Source organism: Anser cygnoides, chromosome 6 (genome assembly GCF_040182565.1).
Source record: "Anser cygnoides isolate HZ-2024a breed goose chromosome 6, Taihu_goose_T2T_genome, whole genome shotgun sequence".
Lineage (NCBI taxonomy): Eukaryota > Metazoa > Chordata > Aves > Anseriformes > Anatidae > Anser > Anser cygnoides.
Genome location: NC_089878.1, coordinates 27972716 through 27988687, shown reverse-complemented (window position 1 = coordinate 27988687; position 15972 = coordinate 27972716). Strand labels below are relative to the sequence as shown.

At 40.9% G+C, this 15972-nt stretch overlaps 1 protein-coding gene across 1 annotated transcript in view; it reads right to left on the bottom strand.

Annotated features, from left to right (window-relative positions):
* Positions 1-1365: 1365 nt before the first annotated feature.
* Positions 1366-15972, bottom strand: part of TFCP2L1 (transcription factor CP2 like 1) — a 37840-nt gene continuing 23233 nt past the window's right edge. Inside the window, exons 8-15 of the mRNA XM_013171120.3 lie at positions 14469-14560; positions 13302-13350; positions 13112-13205; positions 12153-12243; positions 11390-11490; positions 10264-10406; positions 8121-8172; positions 1366-7692 (exon numbers count right to left, since the gene is read on the bottom strand). Of these exons, the coding sequence (XP_013026574.2) occupies positions 7655-7692; positions 8121-8172; positions 10264-10406; positions 11390-11490; positions 12153-12243; positions 13112-13205; positions 13302-13350; positions 14469-14560 (660 nt within the window). The 3' untranslated portion in view covers positions 1366-7654. The remainder of the gene's footprint in view (positions 7693-8120; positions 8173-10263; positions 10407-11389; positions 11491-12152; positions 12244-13111; positions 13206-13301; positions 13351-14468; positions 14561-15972) is intronic.

The following is a 15972-nucleotide window of genomic DNA, read 5'->3' as shown; positions in this document are numbered from 1 at the left end:
AGATTTATATGAAATTAGGTCACAGCTTTGGCTCAGCAGCTCCAGTGTTAGGCCTTGGCTCTCCTCACTCATGACCAGCTCTTTTCAGCTCCTGTCCAGCCATAATCACGGCTGCCGCTGACTTCTGAGTGCATTCCCAAGGAGATCTTTTTCTTATAAGCTTCTCTATTGCTGTCTGTACCACAGTAATTAAAATGTGCAGTGTTACCTCTTTCTCTGCTAGCTATTAAAGTTCCTCTATCAGGCAATTCTAGATAAACAATCCTCTGACCATTTTTGCATTTAGCAATGCCTGCCAGCACACGGGTCAAGCTTATAGAAGAGGGACCATTTTGCATGGAGCTCGGCTGGAAGCACCCATGCCAGCAGCTGGTGTGTGCAATCCTCAGGTGCACCTCACATGGGGTGTCAGGGAGGGATTCACCTCCATCATCCCACAATCCCTGGGGACGGCCCCTGCAGGAGATAGCCCCCCTGAAAAATACTCATCCACCTGCCTCTAGAAACATTGTCTTTGCTGTTACACTTTGCATATGAACTTACACTACACAGAGGCACATGCTACATTTTCTAGCTTTGTGATTCAAATATTCCAGCAAAATAAAGGAGCCAAAATTGCTCTTGAAGTCAAATAGATCTTGAGCAAAGCAGCTCACTTTTAAACCATCTGCAGAAAGTGCTAATCAAGATTAAGCAGCACCCTGATGTGGTAGAATATCCATTTGCACTCCTTTACCTTAATGCCAAGTTTGGCTGCTGGAAGATAACATTTGCCAGGTGGGCTCCATCTTCTCCAGCTGGAGACAGAGGACATCTGTCTCCATCTCTTGAATGTGTGTATTATTAGAGGTATGCCTTGCCCTTAGAGGATGCTGAAATGCTTACAGCCAAACCTCTGGGAATGCTTCATGTCCAGACCTCACTGCCTCTTCTCCAGCATATCTAACAGCTACTAAATAGCACAGAGCATGCTATCAGGAAGGACATTTTGCTCATCTCTCCTGTCACCAAACACCAGGCTCTGAAATGCCTGTGTCCTCTGCTTAGCAAGCCCACAGCCAGCTGCTGCCTAACCCAGTTTGTGTTCTCTCTGTCGCTGCTTCAGTAAGAATTAGGCACTTCTCCCCATGCCCGGACTCAGGTTAAACGCGATCTGCTCTCCGCATTGTGTTGCTGAGAAATGAATTCAGTCCCAATGAGAAGAGTATGGCTGCAGGACATTTGGCTATTGCTGACATTCTCGCACCAGCACTTTGCAAACTGCACTCCCGCCGATTCTGAGAGGGCACTCAGCACCTTACAGCTGCCGATGCGCTGCTCTCCTGCACCCATCCATGCCAAGCAATGCAGAGATGAAACACACAGTTCTTACAAACAGGTTTATTTGCATTTTGACTGGAGCACAGATTCTAGATACAGATTTCTTCTGCACAACAGTACAATAGCCAGTGCAAAATATGCTTTTTTTTTTTTAATTCATGTACAAAAAAATGAACAAACAAAAAGACAAAAAGTGTGGCAGTATTTACTCACAACTGGTACGCCTCAGCCTCCAATCTACCCACCTCCACTCGCCCTCGCCCATCACGCCAACTTCAGGGTCAGCATCGCCCATCTCGAATGGCTGCATTGTCAGTGAAGAGAGGTAACTCCCATAGCCCTTTGAAAGATAAACGCTCACCCCAAGCAAACTGGAAAAACAGCAGGCTACTTAAGGAAAAGTTAGGCACACCAGCTGCTTACCAACGCGTCCCCCCACAGGGAGCAGAAGAATTTTGAGGGAATGTCCAAAAAAGGAGGAAAAAAAAAGTACAAATCGGAAATGCACAAAAAACTAGGCACCAGCTTAACCCCTTTTTAAAAGAGAGACAAGGATGTTAGCATACACCTCCAGTCTGCCTTCTGCTATTCACTTACAGTAGCTATGATCAACACCAAACACACACTCCCCACTTTGAGTACCCTGTGCTGTCAAGCAGATTATAATCTTAAGAAAATATCTGTACTACTAGCATAAAGTAAAACCATTTAATAATTGGAGGAGAAAGACAAGCTACAGTCTGAATACAAGTATTTCTCTGAGAACAGTCAAAAACAAAAACAGAGACAAAAAAAACCTGTCCCAGTCATCCACCAGATGATTGCTAGAATTACAGCCAATGCTTAAGCAATACAACATCAAGCTAGGAAATTCACCATATGGCTGTTCAGCTTAGGGAGTAGCTCTGACTAATTTACAAAGCTTTGAGCCATCTATTTCTCTTTAACTTATTTTCAGAAGCTGCACTATAGAGCTGCAGTGCTAGTGCAAGAATATACTCATCTTCACCAAGGCCTGGAATTTATACTGCAGAAATTCATCAAATTTACATCACTCCAAGTGTACCATCTCCAAATCACCTACAGCTGCTATTATGGACTTTTACATTTCTGCTCAAGGAATAACTGGGTTTCAAAGCTTGACCAACAAGAGTTCTTTACACTGAAATGCAATTAAACAAAGCAGAGTACCAATTAAAGCCAAAGGACACAAGTACTCAGCACATATATGTGTTGATACAGTACAGTATGTATGTGTATATATATATATGCATAAATATGTATATGTTACATTATAAGGAGAGTGCCATTCAGGACTTCTCAATTGCAAGAATCATTTTACCACCTGCAATTCCTGAAAGTTCTGTCCATTAAATTTCACACCAAGACGATAAGAATTTCAGTGTTTTCCAGATTGGACTATTATTTAGGTTTTAGCCAATTAACCAAGCAGGGCGCTGAAAGAACAGGAGCATTAATTTTACAAACACCAGTCCTACCACCTCAGGCACATGGCACAAATTTCTATCACCAGATTATTTGTGCCCTTCCTCCTCTGCCCTGAAATGGCATACAACGGGCATTTCTAAGGGTTCTCAGACCATTGTCACAGTCGTACTAACTGATCTGTATCAATTTACTTAGTTTTCAGAGAAAATGTAACAATCAGTGAAATAATTCCAAAGAGCCAGTATGGATCTGGTAAGAACCCAGGCTTAGGCTTTGCAGCACTGCTTGGAGTCATACGGCTTTTAATCATGTAACAATTCTCCTGCCATTTCATTCCCAGAAAGACCACTTTTACTTGTAGGTTCTATGCATGATGACAGTTTGGGGTACCACACTACTTAAGTAAGGCTTAGTTAAGACTCCTAAAACCCAGAGCTGATAAAGGTCTGTCCTACAAATTTAACATGCAGAGATAAAAAAAGTCTAATTTAAATTACTTTGAACAGAAGGTTTCATTTGTTACTTAAAAAAAAAAAAGAAAGAAAGAAAGAAAGAAGAAAAAAGACACAAAATGTAACAGGCACTTAAGAGTAGTGTAAATGCAAGATACCTCTGGGACATTCACATGGCAGGGGGCAGGAGCTGCTTATCTCCCTTGCCTTTAGTCTGTCTAGAACTTAGACATCTAGCCCAGATTACTCATTTGTGCTTCCTTTATTCTCGAAGAATGAAAAGCTTCCTTCTGGAGGCTGTCAGATTTTCAAATAGGGTGAATGGGTTTCTCCAGGGATGCCAGACCCTCTGTAATCACAGGGACAGCCTAAGCAATCAGGTAATCACCTGCCACTTACACAGGTGAGACAAGCCACTCATCTGAAGTAAAGCCCTAACATCTGAAGGCTTCACCTGGTTTCTGTACAGACAAACTCACCATCTTCACTAGGCCAAGGGGCTGCTTTTGTGTTTTGCGAGGCAGAGAGGAAGGTTTGTCTGCAGCCCAGTCTCACACTAACATTGCTCTGACCAATGCCACTACAAGCGCTCCTTCTCAGCCACAATGGTTCACAGTCAGTTTGCTCACACACAACCACCTGTTGGTTACACAGCATCAGGCAACAGGGGAAAAGGGGGCAATGCGTTTTTCGAACAGCCAGAGACAAGCGGAAGTAACTTGTCATTCTTCCAGACACCCAGCTAGCTGTGTCTAGATGTTCATGGGTGTGTATGCTACTTGAGGATGAGCCTCCAAATTTCTGTTGGGACTACAGAGGTTCAACAAGGACTAGAACTACTCTGTCAAGTAGGCGTTAGCCTTACATACACATTACAGTTATACAGCTCAACAAACAAGCTAACATAGATTAAAACTGTAGAGCCTACCTCGTAGAACAATATTTATAATCTACATGATTGTGTACTCTGGTATACCTTCTTACAGCATAGAAAGGAGAGCAAGATATAATGTCAGATTCATCCTTATATCAATATAAAATTACTTGATTTTAAAAATCTAAATATAACAAAGCCCTAACAGAGTTATTTTTGTTGAAAATTAATCAAGCGTTACAGAAATAGCATTAGGACTTCTGCATGTACTTCCTTATGGGCAAGATTTGTTTCTAAAATAACCAAGAACGAGTTATACTTCGTAAAAATAAGCAAACAGTTCTTAGTCCCTAACCATGACAGCAAAGCTGCCTCTATCCTTCCTTTGCACTGCTGTGTTTCACTATTGCTGTCCCCCTGAATTGCAGGGCTATCACGTGTAAGTGGATCAGGTACTGACTATATCTGGCAACTCCAATTTAAATCCCTCTGGTCAGGCCAGATCCACCTCTCTCAGTTGTATGCCAACAGCAGCAATGCCAGATACACAGTATCGGGCCAATATTACAAAATGGCATGAAAAAGTGTAGCCAATGTACATCTTCCACAGCATTTTCCGCAAGAGAAACCAGACAGCAGCTCCTGGCACACAGTGGCATGTAGGTCCCACCTATTCACAAACAAAGCTGGACTCTTCCCCATTTCGGAAGTTAACTGGAACTGCGGGGCCACAACTGGGGCCGGGGGACGCCCCATTGCCCCCTGACAAGCAGGCCGCAGAGCCAGGGGGTGACACAGCTGCCTCTCAGGCAGAATAAACCTCTACGACATCGTTCAGCCTAGGCCAATAACCTTAACTTCTGCCATTTATGTACTTAATTTTCCTCAGAGTGCAGCGACACAAAAGGGACACAAGGGAAACATGGATGTAGCTCGGCAGTGCCTACAGTGCTTGGTGGCAAGTAGCTGCAGGAGGAAGTGAAGCCTGCCCTCCCATCTTCTGGGGAGTTTTGAGCTGAGAGGGTGGCTACAGGGAAGGAGTCCACCTTCCACCATGACCTGCCTTGGGACTTACAAAGTTCCTGAGTGCCACAAAGGGCAGCAAGAACAGCTCAGTCTGGGTGTGAAAACAGAACGGTTCAGCTGGAAAGGACCTTCAACGATCATCAGGTCCAAGTTCCTGACCACTTCAGGGCTAACCAAAAGTTAAAGCATATTAGTGAGGGCATTGTCCAAAAGTCTCTTGAACACTGACAGGCATGAGGCATCAACTACATCTATAGGAAGCCTGGTTCCAGTGTTTGACCAGAAATAAAGGTTTTGGTCAGTCACAGGCTCCCCTTCAGTGGCACTTTCACTTCAAGGCAGGGTCAAGTTTCATGTGGCCTCATCTTCCTCAGAAAGATGGCATTTCCCATCTTCCAAAAAGGCATTTCTTCCCCCAAAGCTACCCCCAGCCTCTCTGTTTGGCACCACCTCACTCCAAGAGACTACTCACAACTTTTCTCACCTACGCAACCTGATCCTCAACCAAGCAGCCTCAAGCTCCTTCACTTCACAGGGTGGAACTGCCATGTCCCAAAGCATGAAAGTCTCTTTTGGATAAATGCTACGATTCACAGAGCATCCAGGACAGCCAGTTGTGCAAGATCATGCCTAAGTATGCAATGTTAGTCAATTAGATGAGTTGGCTGAAGGTTTTCCCATTGTAACACAGTTTTTCTATTCTAGTATTATTTTTGGTTTAAAAAAAAATTGTGGGGATGGGTGTTTTTTGTTGTTTTTCTTTTGGTAGTGGGGGGTTTGCACAAAAGTTCATGCTTTTAGTGAAAAAAAATGCTTTTCTCAGTACTTTGCTCTTTATTTCTGCTGGGAAAACTTGAAACACATCCTTTTTGTCAGAAAAATTATCAGTCCACGTCTGTCCGAATTCCTCCGGTGTCAGCTGGGAGCTCTAATTCACGGTCTGCACATCCCCCTTTCCCAGAAGGCTGGGCTCCTGGGCAGCCCTCCAGCCTTCATGACGCACTCCCCCTTTGACTAACCCATGGTAAGTGCACCATGGGATCTGACATCCAGCCAAGGAGCTCGGCCCCAGGGGAGACATGGCGCACAAGGCACTTTAATGGTAATTTCTGAGGTCTGCGACAGTAGCTAAAACTGATGCTGCTTTAAGGGTCAAATGGATTTAATTAAACGTTTCCATTCCAAAACGCTAGAACGTTTTATTCAGCGTTTTCCAACTGACAATTTCTCTTTTTGTTTTTTTTTTTTTCAAAAAATTTCCATTCCAGGAAAATGTTGGTATTTCAGTTTTCTGTCTCAATTCAGGGAGAAATGAAATGTTCAAGCAGAAGAATTTGATGCTAGATAGCCATTCAGTTTGGGAGACAGCCTTATTAATTAGCTGCCAAAATCATCCATCCATGCAAGAAGGGTGTGATCCAGTTTGCCTTTGACATCACTGAAAACCACTTTTTCAGCTTCATGGAGCCTGGATGGCATCCCAAGAGACCTGGGGAGGGGTGTGGGGGTTAACTGTAGTTGAGGATATTTGAAACAGGAGTCCAGAGTGAAACAGCAAGAACATAAGAAGCAGCAACTAAGATGATCCATTACCTGGGCTCAATCTAAACTCAGTTTTACTTACTTTAATGATTTCCTCCTCCTGTTACTCACCAAGATCACAAAACGTAATTCCCAGTTACAGTAAAGACAGCAGTTAATTAACACTTTGTAGAGTAGAATAAATCTGCGATATGAATTTGTCATGAGCTCTATGGCCTTCAATGTTCAAAACATTTCCTCCGAAAACCCTTTTATACTCCATGCAAGGAGACTACTCTAAAGCTAAAGATATAATACAGTACTGAACAGCTTGCTTTAGGTTGCCTGTCCTCCCTTGAACCCTGCAAAAATTGTTCTGTTGGATAAGCATTAAAGAAGCTCTGTCGGGTCAGACTAAGGTCTTGGGACTTCAAGCACATCTACAAATGGGAAGCAGCTAATTGCAGGCTTCCAGGGTTGACACTATGGATGGGGACTGGGCACCAAATCCATCGTCTGCGTTGCTCAATCTGCTCCTGGATTTAGCCCCAAGCCCTCCACCTCAAAGAGTAAAAGAGGAGCCACAGGGAGCCTATGTCCATCAGCAACAGGGTGTGTGTTGAAAGCAAGAAACACTCAGAACTGTAAATAAAACAATTCACCCAACCATGAGGGGTCTAGAGAATTGGTTTTTGTTTATCTTTCATTTCCCTTTAGTACAAGGCAGATGTTTCTAAGCAGTAAGCAGAAACCTCAACAATTTTTAAGACTGGAGAGGAAGAGAGGAAGGGAGGAAGGAAGAAACATGTACAAGCTTTGAGGGTGTTCTTAACTCCAGCTTCAAAGAAAAAAATGTGTATCTGTAAAAGCAAGTTTTTCTTTAAGCTGTTTGGTAATTCTTAGTTCATAGGAGCATTTTATCCAGAAGGTTCTTCATGTTTCCAGTCAAGATTGTAGCAATCTCAGTGAGGCACTAAATTTTAGGCTGTTAAAGTCTTTCTGTGCAGCACGGTCATTTTAAAATGATGTGGTAGCCATCATTGCTTTCAGCTGTAATAAAGAAACGCAAAGCATCTTTTCATTGCTTTTAGAAAACAACACAAACAAATAAATCCAGGTTTTCTTAGGTAGTTTTCACTAGTTTGCACTCTTGTTCCACAACCCATTCATGACAATCAATGTTGAACATCTAGGTCAAAACATTTATAAAAAAAATACAACATTGTAATCTTTTATCATTTTACTAGAAGGCCTTCTGCTCATTTATGGCAGTGGTATTTGAGTAATCATGTAAGTTTTATAACAGTGTAACAGAAAAAAACATAGATCAATCAGTAATTTGATGCAACTTCTTGACTTACATCAAATTGGATTAGTTTCCTCTTCAGGATACCAGCACTGAGTTTGTGATAAAGTTTAGTCCCGTTGAAAGGAGAAAAATATCTTTAGAAACATGTAATAGGAGCAGCAATACTTACCTTTTAATGTGCTGATAACAAAACAAGATTCATCTTGGAAGTTCTGAACCATCTGAAGGGTAGAAGAAAAAAAGCCAACACAAAATGTTTTTAGCAACTTAATTTAAGATTCTTTCAGTGTCAGTATTGCCTTTAAAGAAAAGTTATCAAATTCTGGTGTCTAGTCCTACATACTTCTCAGTAACCCTGCCCACAGATCATTAAAAGTACATGAATGATTAATCAGGGTCCTTACAGCTACTAATGTGCTTAAGAGAAACTTATACTGAAGTGCTTGCCTGGAACTGATCTGGCTTGTTCAGCATTTTACCCACCCTCTTTGCAACTCTTGATCCTGCAAGTTCTTACAACACTCTAGCTACTTTATTACAGATTATGCTCTTAGTTGACTTGAATGGCACAACTCCGTTTTAGGCTGGATAAACATAGACCCTCTCCTAAATTCTAGCAATAGTAATACACGCACACATACACATATTATACACACACATTGAGCAGAACCATGAAGCTCAGCTACGTTTACATTAGCATCTGGGATAATACCTAGAGGTGGTCAGCCCTGAGGAATGAACACTTTGCTGAATAAAGGAATGTTCTTAACATAATGTCATTTCAGAAGTGTCCACCTGGTTATTTTGACCAGACAGTACTAGAGATGCTGTGCTTGCAGGAATCATTTACCCATTTGTACTGTGTTGAAGCACAGGCATCTTAATGAAACTGCTAAGAGAGACAAGGCAGATCATGGTAAGATTAGTATCTAAAGCTATCTGAGTTATTCGTGAGAAACTAGCTATTCAGAACCTTTGCAGGTTCTAGTGAGGCCCCTATCTAAAAGACTCATCTCACTTCAGATCCAAGCTGAACCACTCACTTAAGCTTCGTCCACAGTTAATGTTTCATCCCATCCTAGAGCAGCTGTGTGGAAGAAAGGAGGTGAATTACATTCTGGAGCTGTCTCCTACAGCTGCAGCAGACAGTGGACACCTAACTTCAGGGGGAAGGTGACCAGAACCTATGATCAGCCCAGAAAATCCAGCTTTAAGCAAAACAGTTCTCCTAGCTACTGAATGTCATTCAGTACATGCAGTAGAGCTCTTCCAGCTCTAAGTTCTCACATCAAACACCCTTTTTACCTTAGACTGATCTCCCTATACTCTTTTGGGTCTAACAGCCACCCCCTGCTCCCGCAAATCAAACTTCACTGGCCAGTCCGTGTGTCTGTGTCTAATGATGCATGAAGTACATTCATACAGTGCCTCACTCTTGCCACTATGCTACTAAAACAAGAAAAAAAAAAACACAAAAATAAAGCAATAGACATTGTTAATAATTGACTTAAGTAAATAGTTAAAGCCTTATACCCAAGCTGGTTAAGGTAATTCCCCTACCAAGAGTTGCCTCCAAGCACTTTACATCCATAAAGCATTAAGGTTTCAGATTTAATCAGGCTGAAATAGCAAGGAGACTTTAGGAATAAGCATTACAGACTTCAATATAGGCCCCAGTTGAGACCTATGCTCTGCTTCATTTGTTTTAACAATGTTTCTTATATAGGAAGCTCCCTAAGTGATTCTGGTGCATGAATGAGTAAGTCACTTAGTAGGGGAAAAAAGAGGAAGGGCAACTCACTATTAACCTACAAGTTAATGGAATGGACTAAATTAAGCCAACATATAATGGGACACAAACAGCTAGCAGAGGTCCGTGAATCATAGTATGCATTTACACAGCGCTAACTCTGACCCAGTAGTCAGTCAGTCATTACGTGGCTGTAATCATTGGCTGAGATGTACGAATAATTGCCTTAAAGATTTTCAAACTTGCCTTCTTCAGAAAGCTTTCCTATTCATTTTAAAAGAAACTCAGTTCGGATCTTCATTTCTGAATTTGTTTAAGCAGCCAAAATGAAAAGGAAACAATCAATTATTTTTTTAATCTCTTCTATAAAGCAAAATCTTAAAATCACACCAAAATCAACGTTATGCATGAATGATATGCTTTAAGTTATTTGTTTTAAGTTTTTGGGATTAGTGATCTTGCAACGTTTTCTTGAAAATTCATTCCATACTTTAAAAGGTCATTCTAACTTCAAGAATACAGACAACTGTTTTAGCTCTGATAGTTTGCTTTAATCCCTTACCTCATTGCTCACTAATACATGGATCCCTGTGGGTCCCTGCCGATAGATTCGATTTATCTGCTGTGGAGAAATGCTGTACAAGTTTGCAATCTTCTCAATTAATTCCAAGGTGGTCAATTCTTCCAAGAAAATTGCATGATATACTGCAACAAGTTAAAAGTAATTACAGTGTAATTATAGGATAGTAATGACAGATAACACCAAGATGCTCAATATCAACAACCGTATGGGGTTAACATCAAGGTTCAAATCTTGACAGTAGATAAGCATGCTTAGTATCTTCAAAGCAGCCCCCAAATATGCAACTTGATGATCTGTGGAAAAATAACTAACATTTGGCTACAGCAGGCAAATGGAACCCATGTCAATCTTGCCCAGAGGAAATCATAAGGACTAACGATAACATGTATAATAGGGTAAAAAAAAAAATAATCTCTTACAAGGATGTCATTATTCTTGGATGATATACTTTAATACTTTTAAATTTTGACATTTTAAAGTAGCTCTGATTAAGCAGTAAAGCACATAATAAGATGTTGCACAAAAGTAGTATTTTATTAGATGTTATCCCATTGACACCATAGGCACAAACTAAAGACTTCAGTGAATCAGATTACTGTAGATAACAGTATTTTTTAAATCTGATCCAAATGGTAGAAACAGCCAGGTAGAAAAACTGTGTCTAGATAATACTATGTGCTAGAACTAAGTAGGATCTCCATTCTTATGTGATCCTACTTCTGGAGCGTGTTATGAGAGACAGTTCAGAGCAGTGAGTCCTCAAAAGCTTTGAAATTCCAAGAACTAGAACCCCACTTTAAGACATACCGGCCTTCCATTTCTTAGGACACTTTCAAACAAGCCATATCTACAAGCAAATTGTGGATGGGATGGTAGTTTTTAATGCTACAGTAATTGTTAAGAACAGAACAGAGCCTTTGTTATGTCATTGTTTAGATAGCTTGTGAATGTAGCCCTGTAACTAAGCTAACTAACCTAACAGTGTCAAAACCGGAATAAGTATGACCTCTTTAAACACACAATACCAAGCTGTACCATGCAGAAGCTCAGGCAGAAAGCGTATTTTCAGACAAGTGCTTAACAAAATCCATACATAAAAACTTACCACAAAGACTGCCATCTCCATTCTCTCGTTTTTGGTGGAGGTGGGACCTGTTATGCTCTGGCTCTTGACAGACATAAATTGTCATCTTGGGCCTTACATTTCTACAGATTATTAAAAGACAGCAGTGAGTTATTTAGATCTAAAATTGTTCCAGTCAGCCACCAAACAATGAAAGATGGAATCATTCAGGCTGTGCATAAATAACCAACTAATTCGTGATAATGGTGACTAAATGACTTAGGGAGGTCTACTAAGAGCGCCCTGAGAGGTGGTGGTAGACTGCAGAACACCTTAATCTCTTCAGGGCCAGATAAGAATAAACAGTATCCAACATTTGCAATGCAGTTCATCATACCCTCCTTTTCTGATTTAAATTCTAAGCAGCTGGAGAATTTACAAAGTTATCGCCATCTAAATTAAGTTTTACAATCATCTGAGGCTCTGGGGTTGTTTTGTTTGTTACTTGTGATGGAGATACAAGATGAGGTACTGTAGGCAATGTCACATATGAGGTACATGGAAACTATCATCTGGTAGTAAATAAATCACTGGAAATCCACATTATGCTGCTTCATTTTTAACTCAGGTGAGTTTGGCAGCACTTGGATTTGAGTATCATTGTGATCTCCAGCCTTTAAGATAACCCTCTGAAGTGTTAAAAGGAAGTCTAAATGCTACAACTCTAGGATTAACTTCTAGTTAACACTGAAAGTATCCAGGGATGCTGCCATAACAAGAAAAATAGGAAGGAAGAAGTACAAACCTTCCTTTGATTGCATTAAAGAGCCGAATTCCATCAGCAGGCCCACAGATTTGAACAAAATCTTCTTTGGACATCTTCAGTAAGTCAGCACCTACATATTTCAGATTTTTTTTCAGAAGTTAAGCAAATCTTAGCTTCCAAATTTTGTGTATGGTCAGCAGGATAGGGGAGGGGGAGAGAATCCACAAAGCTAAATCAGACAGACTTGCCTGGAGAGGTTGCAAATTGAGAGAGGTGACACTGCAAATGAATCATTGTAAAATAGAGCGCTAGAAGAGCAGTGGTCCATAGGAAGATATTCTAGACAATACAGAAACAAGCTAGCTACTTAACACTCTCCACTGCTAAATGTCCCAATTTTCTTTTGCTGCCATGTTCACCAGGTTATTTAAGCATGATGCAAGCAAGTCAGAGAAAGGCTCCTCAAGGTTTCAACATCTTAAATACTTCTCTCTTCCACCATCTTAATGCTGTGTATGACTACTAATAGGAGGGTACAATAAAGTTGGAGCCAGGCTCTTCTCGAATGTGCACAGTAACAGGGCAGGAGACAGCAGACAGAAGTTGAAAGATGGGAAATACTGATTAGGTAAAAGGAAATAACTTTTCATTGTGAGCATAGTCAAGTATTTGAAGAGGTTACCCAGAGAGATCACGGACTACCTCCAAGGTTGGAGATACTCAGAACACAACTGCAGAAGGCCCTAAGCAACCTGATCTAATTGGACTTGTTTTGAGCTAATGAACTCAAGAAGTCCCTTCCAACTTCACTTATTTTCTTTATTTCTACAATTCATGTTTTGGTAAATGCTAACTAACCTAAGAACAAAGTAACAACCACACCAGATCCGACTAGTGATCCCATCAACAGTGGCCAGCAGCAGATGCTATTGATAGGAAGCATGAGCTGCACTTACAAATGAGAATAAAGACAAAATAATTGGACCATTCAAACTCACCCGAAAAACTTGAGAAGAGTCTACAGAATGGAGAGAACCTATTACGATGAAGCCACTGCTGGGCATCTTGAATAGAAGCAGAAGGAAGGAGATGCTACATTGCAAAAAGAATAAGAAGGTCTTGAAATGAACTGTTCACCAGTGTCCTAAAAAAGAAAAGCACCACATTAACATGATCTCAAATACTTACATCATTGCTGGGAGGCAGGAGCTCCACTTGGTGGGTTGGAGAACTGTTGCTAAAAAAAATTATATAAAGTTGGAAGAGAAAAAAACATTATTTTAAATTTTGTATTCAGTGCCCATACTCCTCCCCCTTCTCTATTTGACTCAACTGTCACAAGTTACATATTGACTTGATTTTTCTCTCCATCAGATTTTTAAAAAGATTTCCAAAATCTGGGCTAGTACAAAAACCAAACAAACAAAAACTCCACAACTCTGCTTCTGTTGCTCAGTTGAGTTTCTGCTCAACACTGAGGAAAAACTCCGTTTACTGACCTCATTCAAGATTTTCCATACAGCTGACTTACTAATGTGACCCCATCTAACCAAGCAAGTTGTGACCTACAAGTGTGGCTAAACTCAACCATTCTGAGCCAAAAATCCCCTAACTAAATCCATTGCCTAATAGTGATTCTTCACAAAAACAGAATAATAAGGGACCTTCTAAATCAGCTCTGGTATTATTTTAAGCATACTAAACTGTAGTTCATTACACAAAATTTCTAATAGACCCTCCCTAAACACTGACAGGACTTATCTTAGGTATTTCAGGACCACTACATTTATTTCTTTATGATGGCAATATTAATGAATTAAATATGCCTCCTGTTTATCTTTCATTCTTGAATGCCTTCTTAGAAACCTGTTTTGCTCCAGACAGCTTCTTTAAATCCCATTCAACTGGGAATTCAGCATACTGTCCCAAGCCATCTTAAGTCAGAAAAGAAGGGAGAAATACCAACTCAGAGGCTTTCAAAATTCAGAATCTCTTCAAACGCTCTTGTTGGAAGATACTAAGAATTGCTGGAACAGGGCATAGTATGTTGCCTGACCCCCACAGAAAAGTAAGAGAACAAATTTATGGCCTGAATTGTCTAGGTGGTTTCTCTGACGCTCATCTCCCAGCCACCACATAATCAGTGGACATTCAGACCTCTGCACTACAAGGAATTCCTGCCTGTAAGGTCTTAAAACCTTTGTGGAAAATATCTTGCCCCTTCCAGGAAGGGTACTGAGAGGCTAACTGGTCCTTGACCTCTTCCAGGATATGAAATGCATAGATACACAAAACACATACACACAAGGGATACCAAATCAACAGGAAAAACAGAGCATTTTATTTGTTACATACCCATCTCCAAGGTTGAAGCTGTTGGGAGAACTGTTGTAGCTTGGAGATGGAGCATTGTTCATTTGATAAGGCACATCTGGCCAGGGAGAGCACTGTTGGAAGAAAGGCAGCGGGGATACTTTCATGAGGTTGGAAATAAAGGATTCGATTCTCCTCTCATACCACATTCATGCTGTTGCCACGCCACTAACTCCAGCTCATCACTCCTGCTGGGAGGAGGAGACGGGCCATGGATCCTACGCTGCACTCCAAGCAGGCTGTCAGGGGGCCAGATTGATTCCAGTTGTGCATTCCACATTTCTCCCATTTCACAAAGCCTGTCCCCAAATAACACTGGGCCAAAGTGTGCACAGCTGTAAGTCAGAGCAACGCCAGTAAGTCAACTCAGACTGAAGGCAGCAATGATACAGAAATACCACTGGTCTCAATTATGAATCCCTAATTAAATCCAGGCAAGAGTGACAAATACGCTCCAGTGGCATTGCTTCAGGTTTATACCAGTGAAAAAGCAGAATTTGAACCAGCCTGTTAAAACCTCTGGCTATTAGTTGAAGAGCTCAAGTTATAAATGGATATTACATAGGGAAAATTTAAGACAAAACAGACATGAAACTACTAAAAGCCCTCACAAATACAAGTCAAACTCCACACTCCATCACAGTAGTATCAAGCCAGAGCAACTAGCTAGAATTTGTGACTTTGTTGTGAATTGATGCCACTGTAATCAGTAGAAGAAATCTAGCCCTGTGGAAGCCCCTGCCATCAAGAGCTCAAGAAAATGCTCTGTAGTGTCCTTGTTTGCAATGATAAAAAGAAGACAAGCTGTAGCTTTGGAGTTTTATTATCTCCACATAGGGCACTAGCAAATATTTAACTCTTTAGCAACCCACATCTCCCTGTGCAATATGTCAAAGTGTATCAGAGCTAATAGCAAGAGTTTAGGATCTGCCAACTCAGTAGAATTAGGTCTGTGTACACAAGAGTCTTGTTAACAATCACCACGTTGAATTAGAAAACACACTGGTCACTCCTGGCAACTTGAAAATTGAGTGGTACAAGCTGGATCTCACAAACAGGAAGTTTATTTAAGTTAAGAAAAAAAATCCTCATTTTTAGAAGTCCAACAAGCCATTTCAAAAAAAAAAAAAAAACCTAATTCAAACTACAAAACTTTCCCACAAGGAGATGGAACAGCACTTTTAAACTATTGTCTTGAGTCTGTTTGGCTTAGCAATTCTATAGCCTGGGGTGAGCTTATACGTACATCTTGGCAACGAAGGGACTAAGTGTAGAAACACATGCATCTCTGTACCAGATGACAGTCATATCCACAGAACGTAAGACATTCAGATATTCCTAGAGTACAAGCCAGAATCTTCTGAGAGCTACCGTAATAGTAGCCTCAAAGGCACAATCACGGAAAAACAGATTGATAATTTAATCAGACAGCCTATTCATCTGCTCAACTGCCCCATCTCCAACATGAGCTTGTGCCAAACAGTTC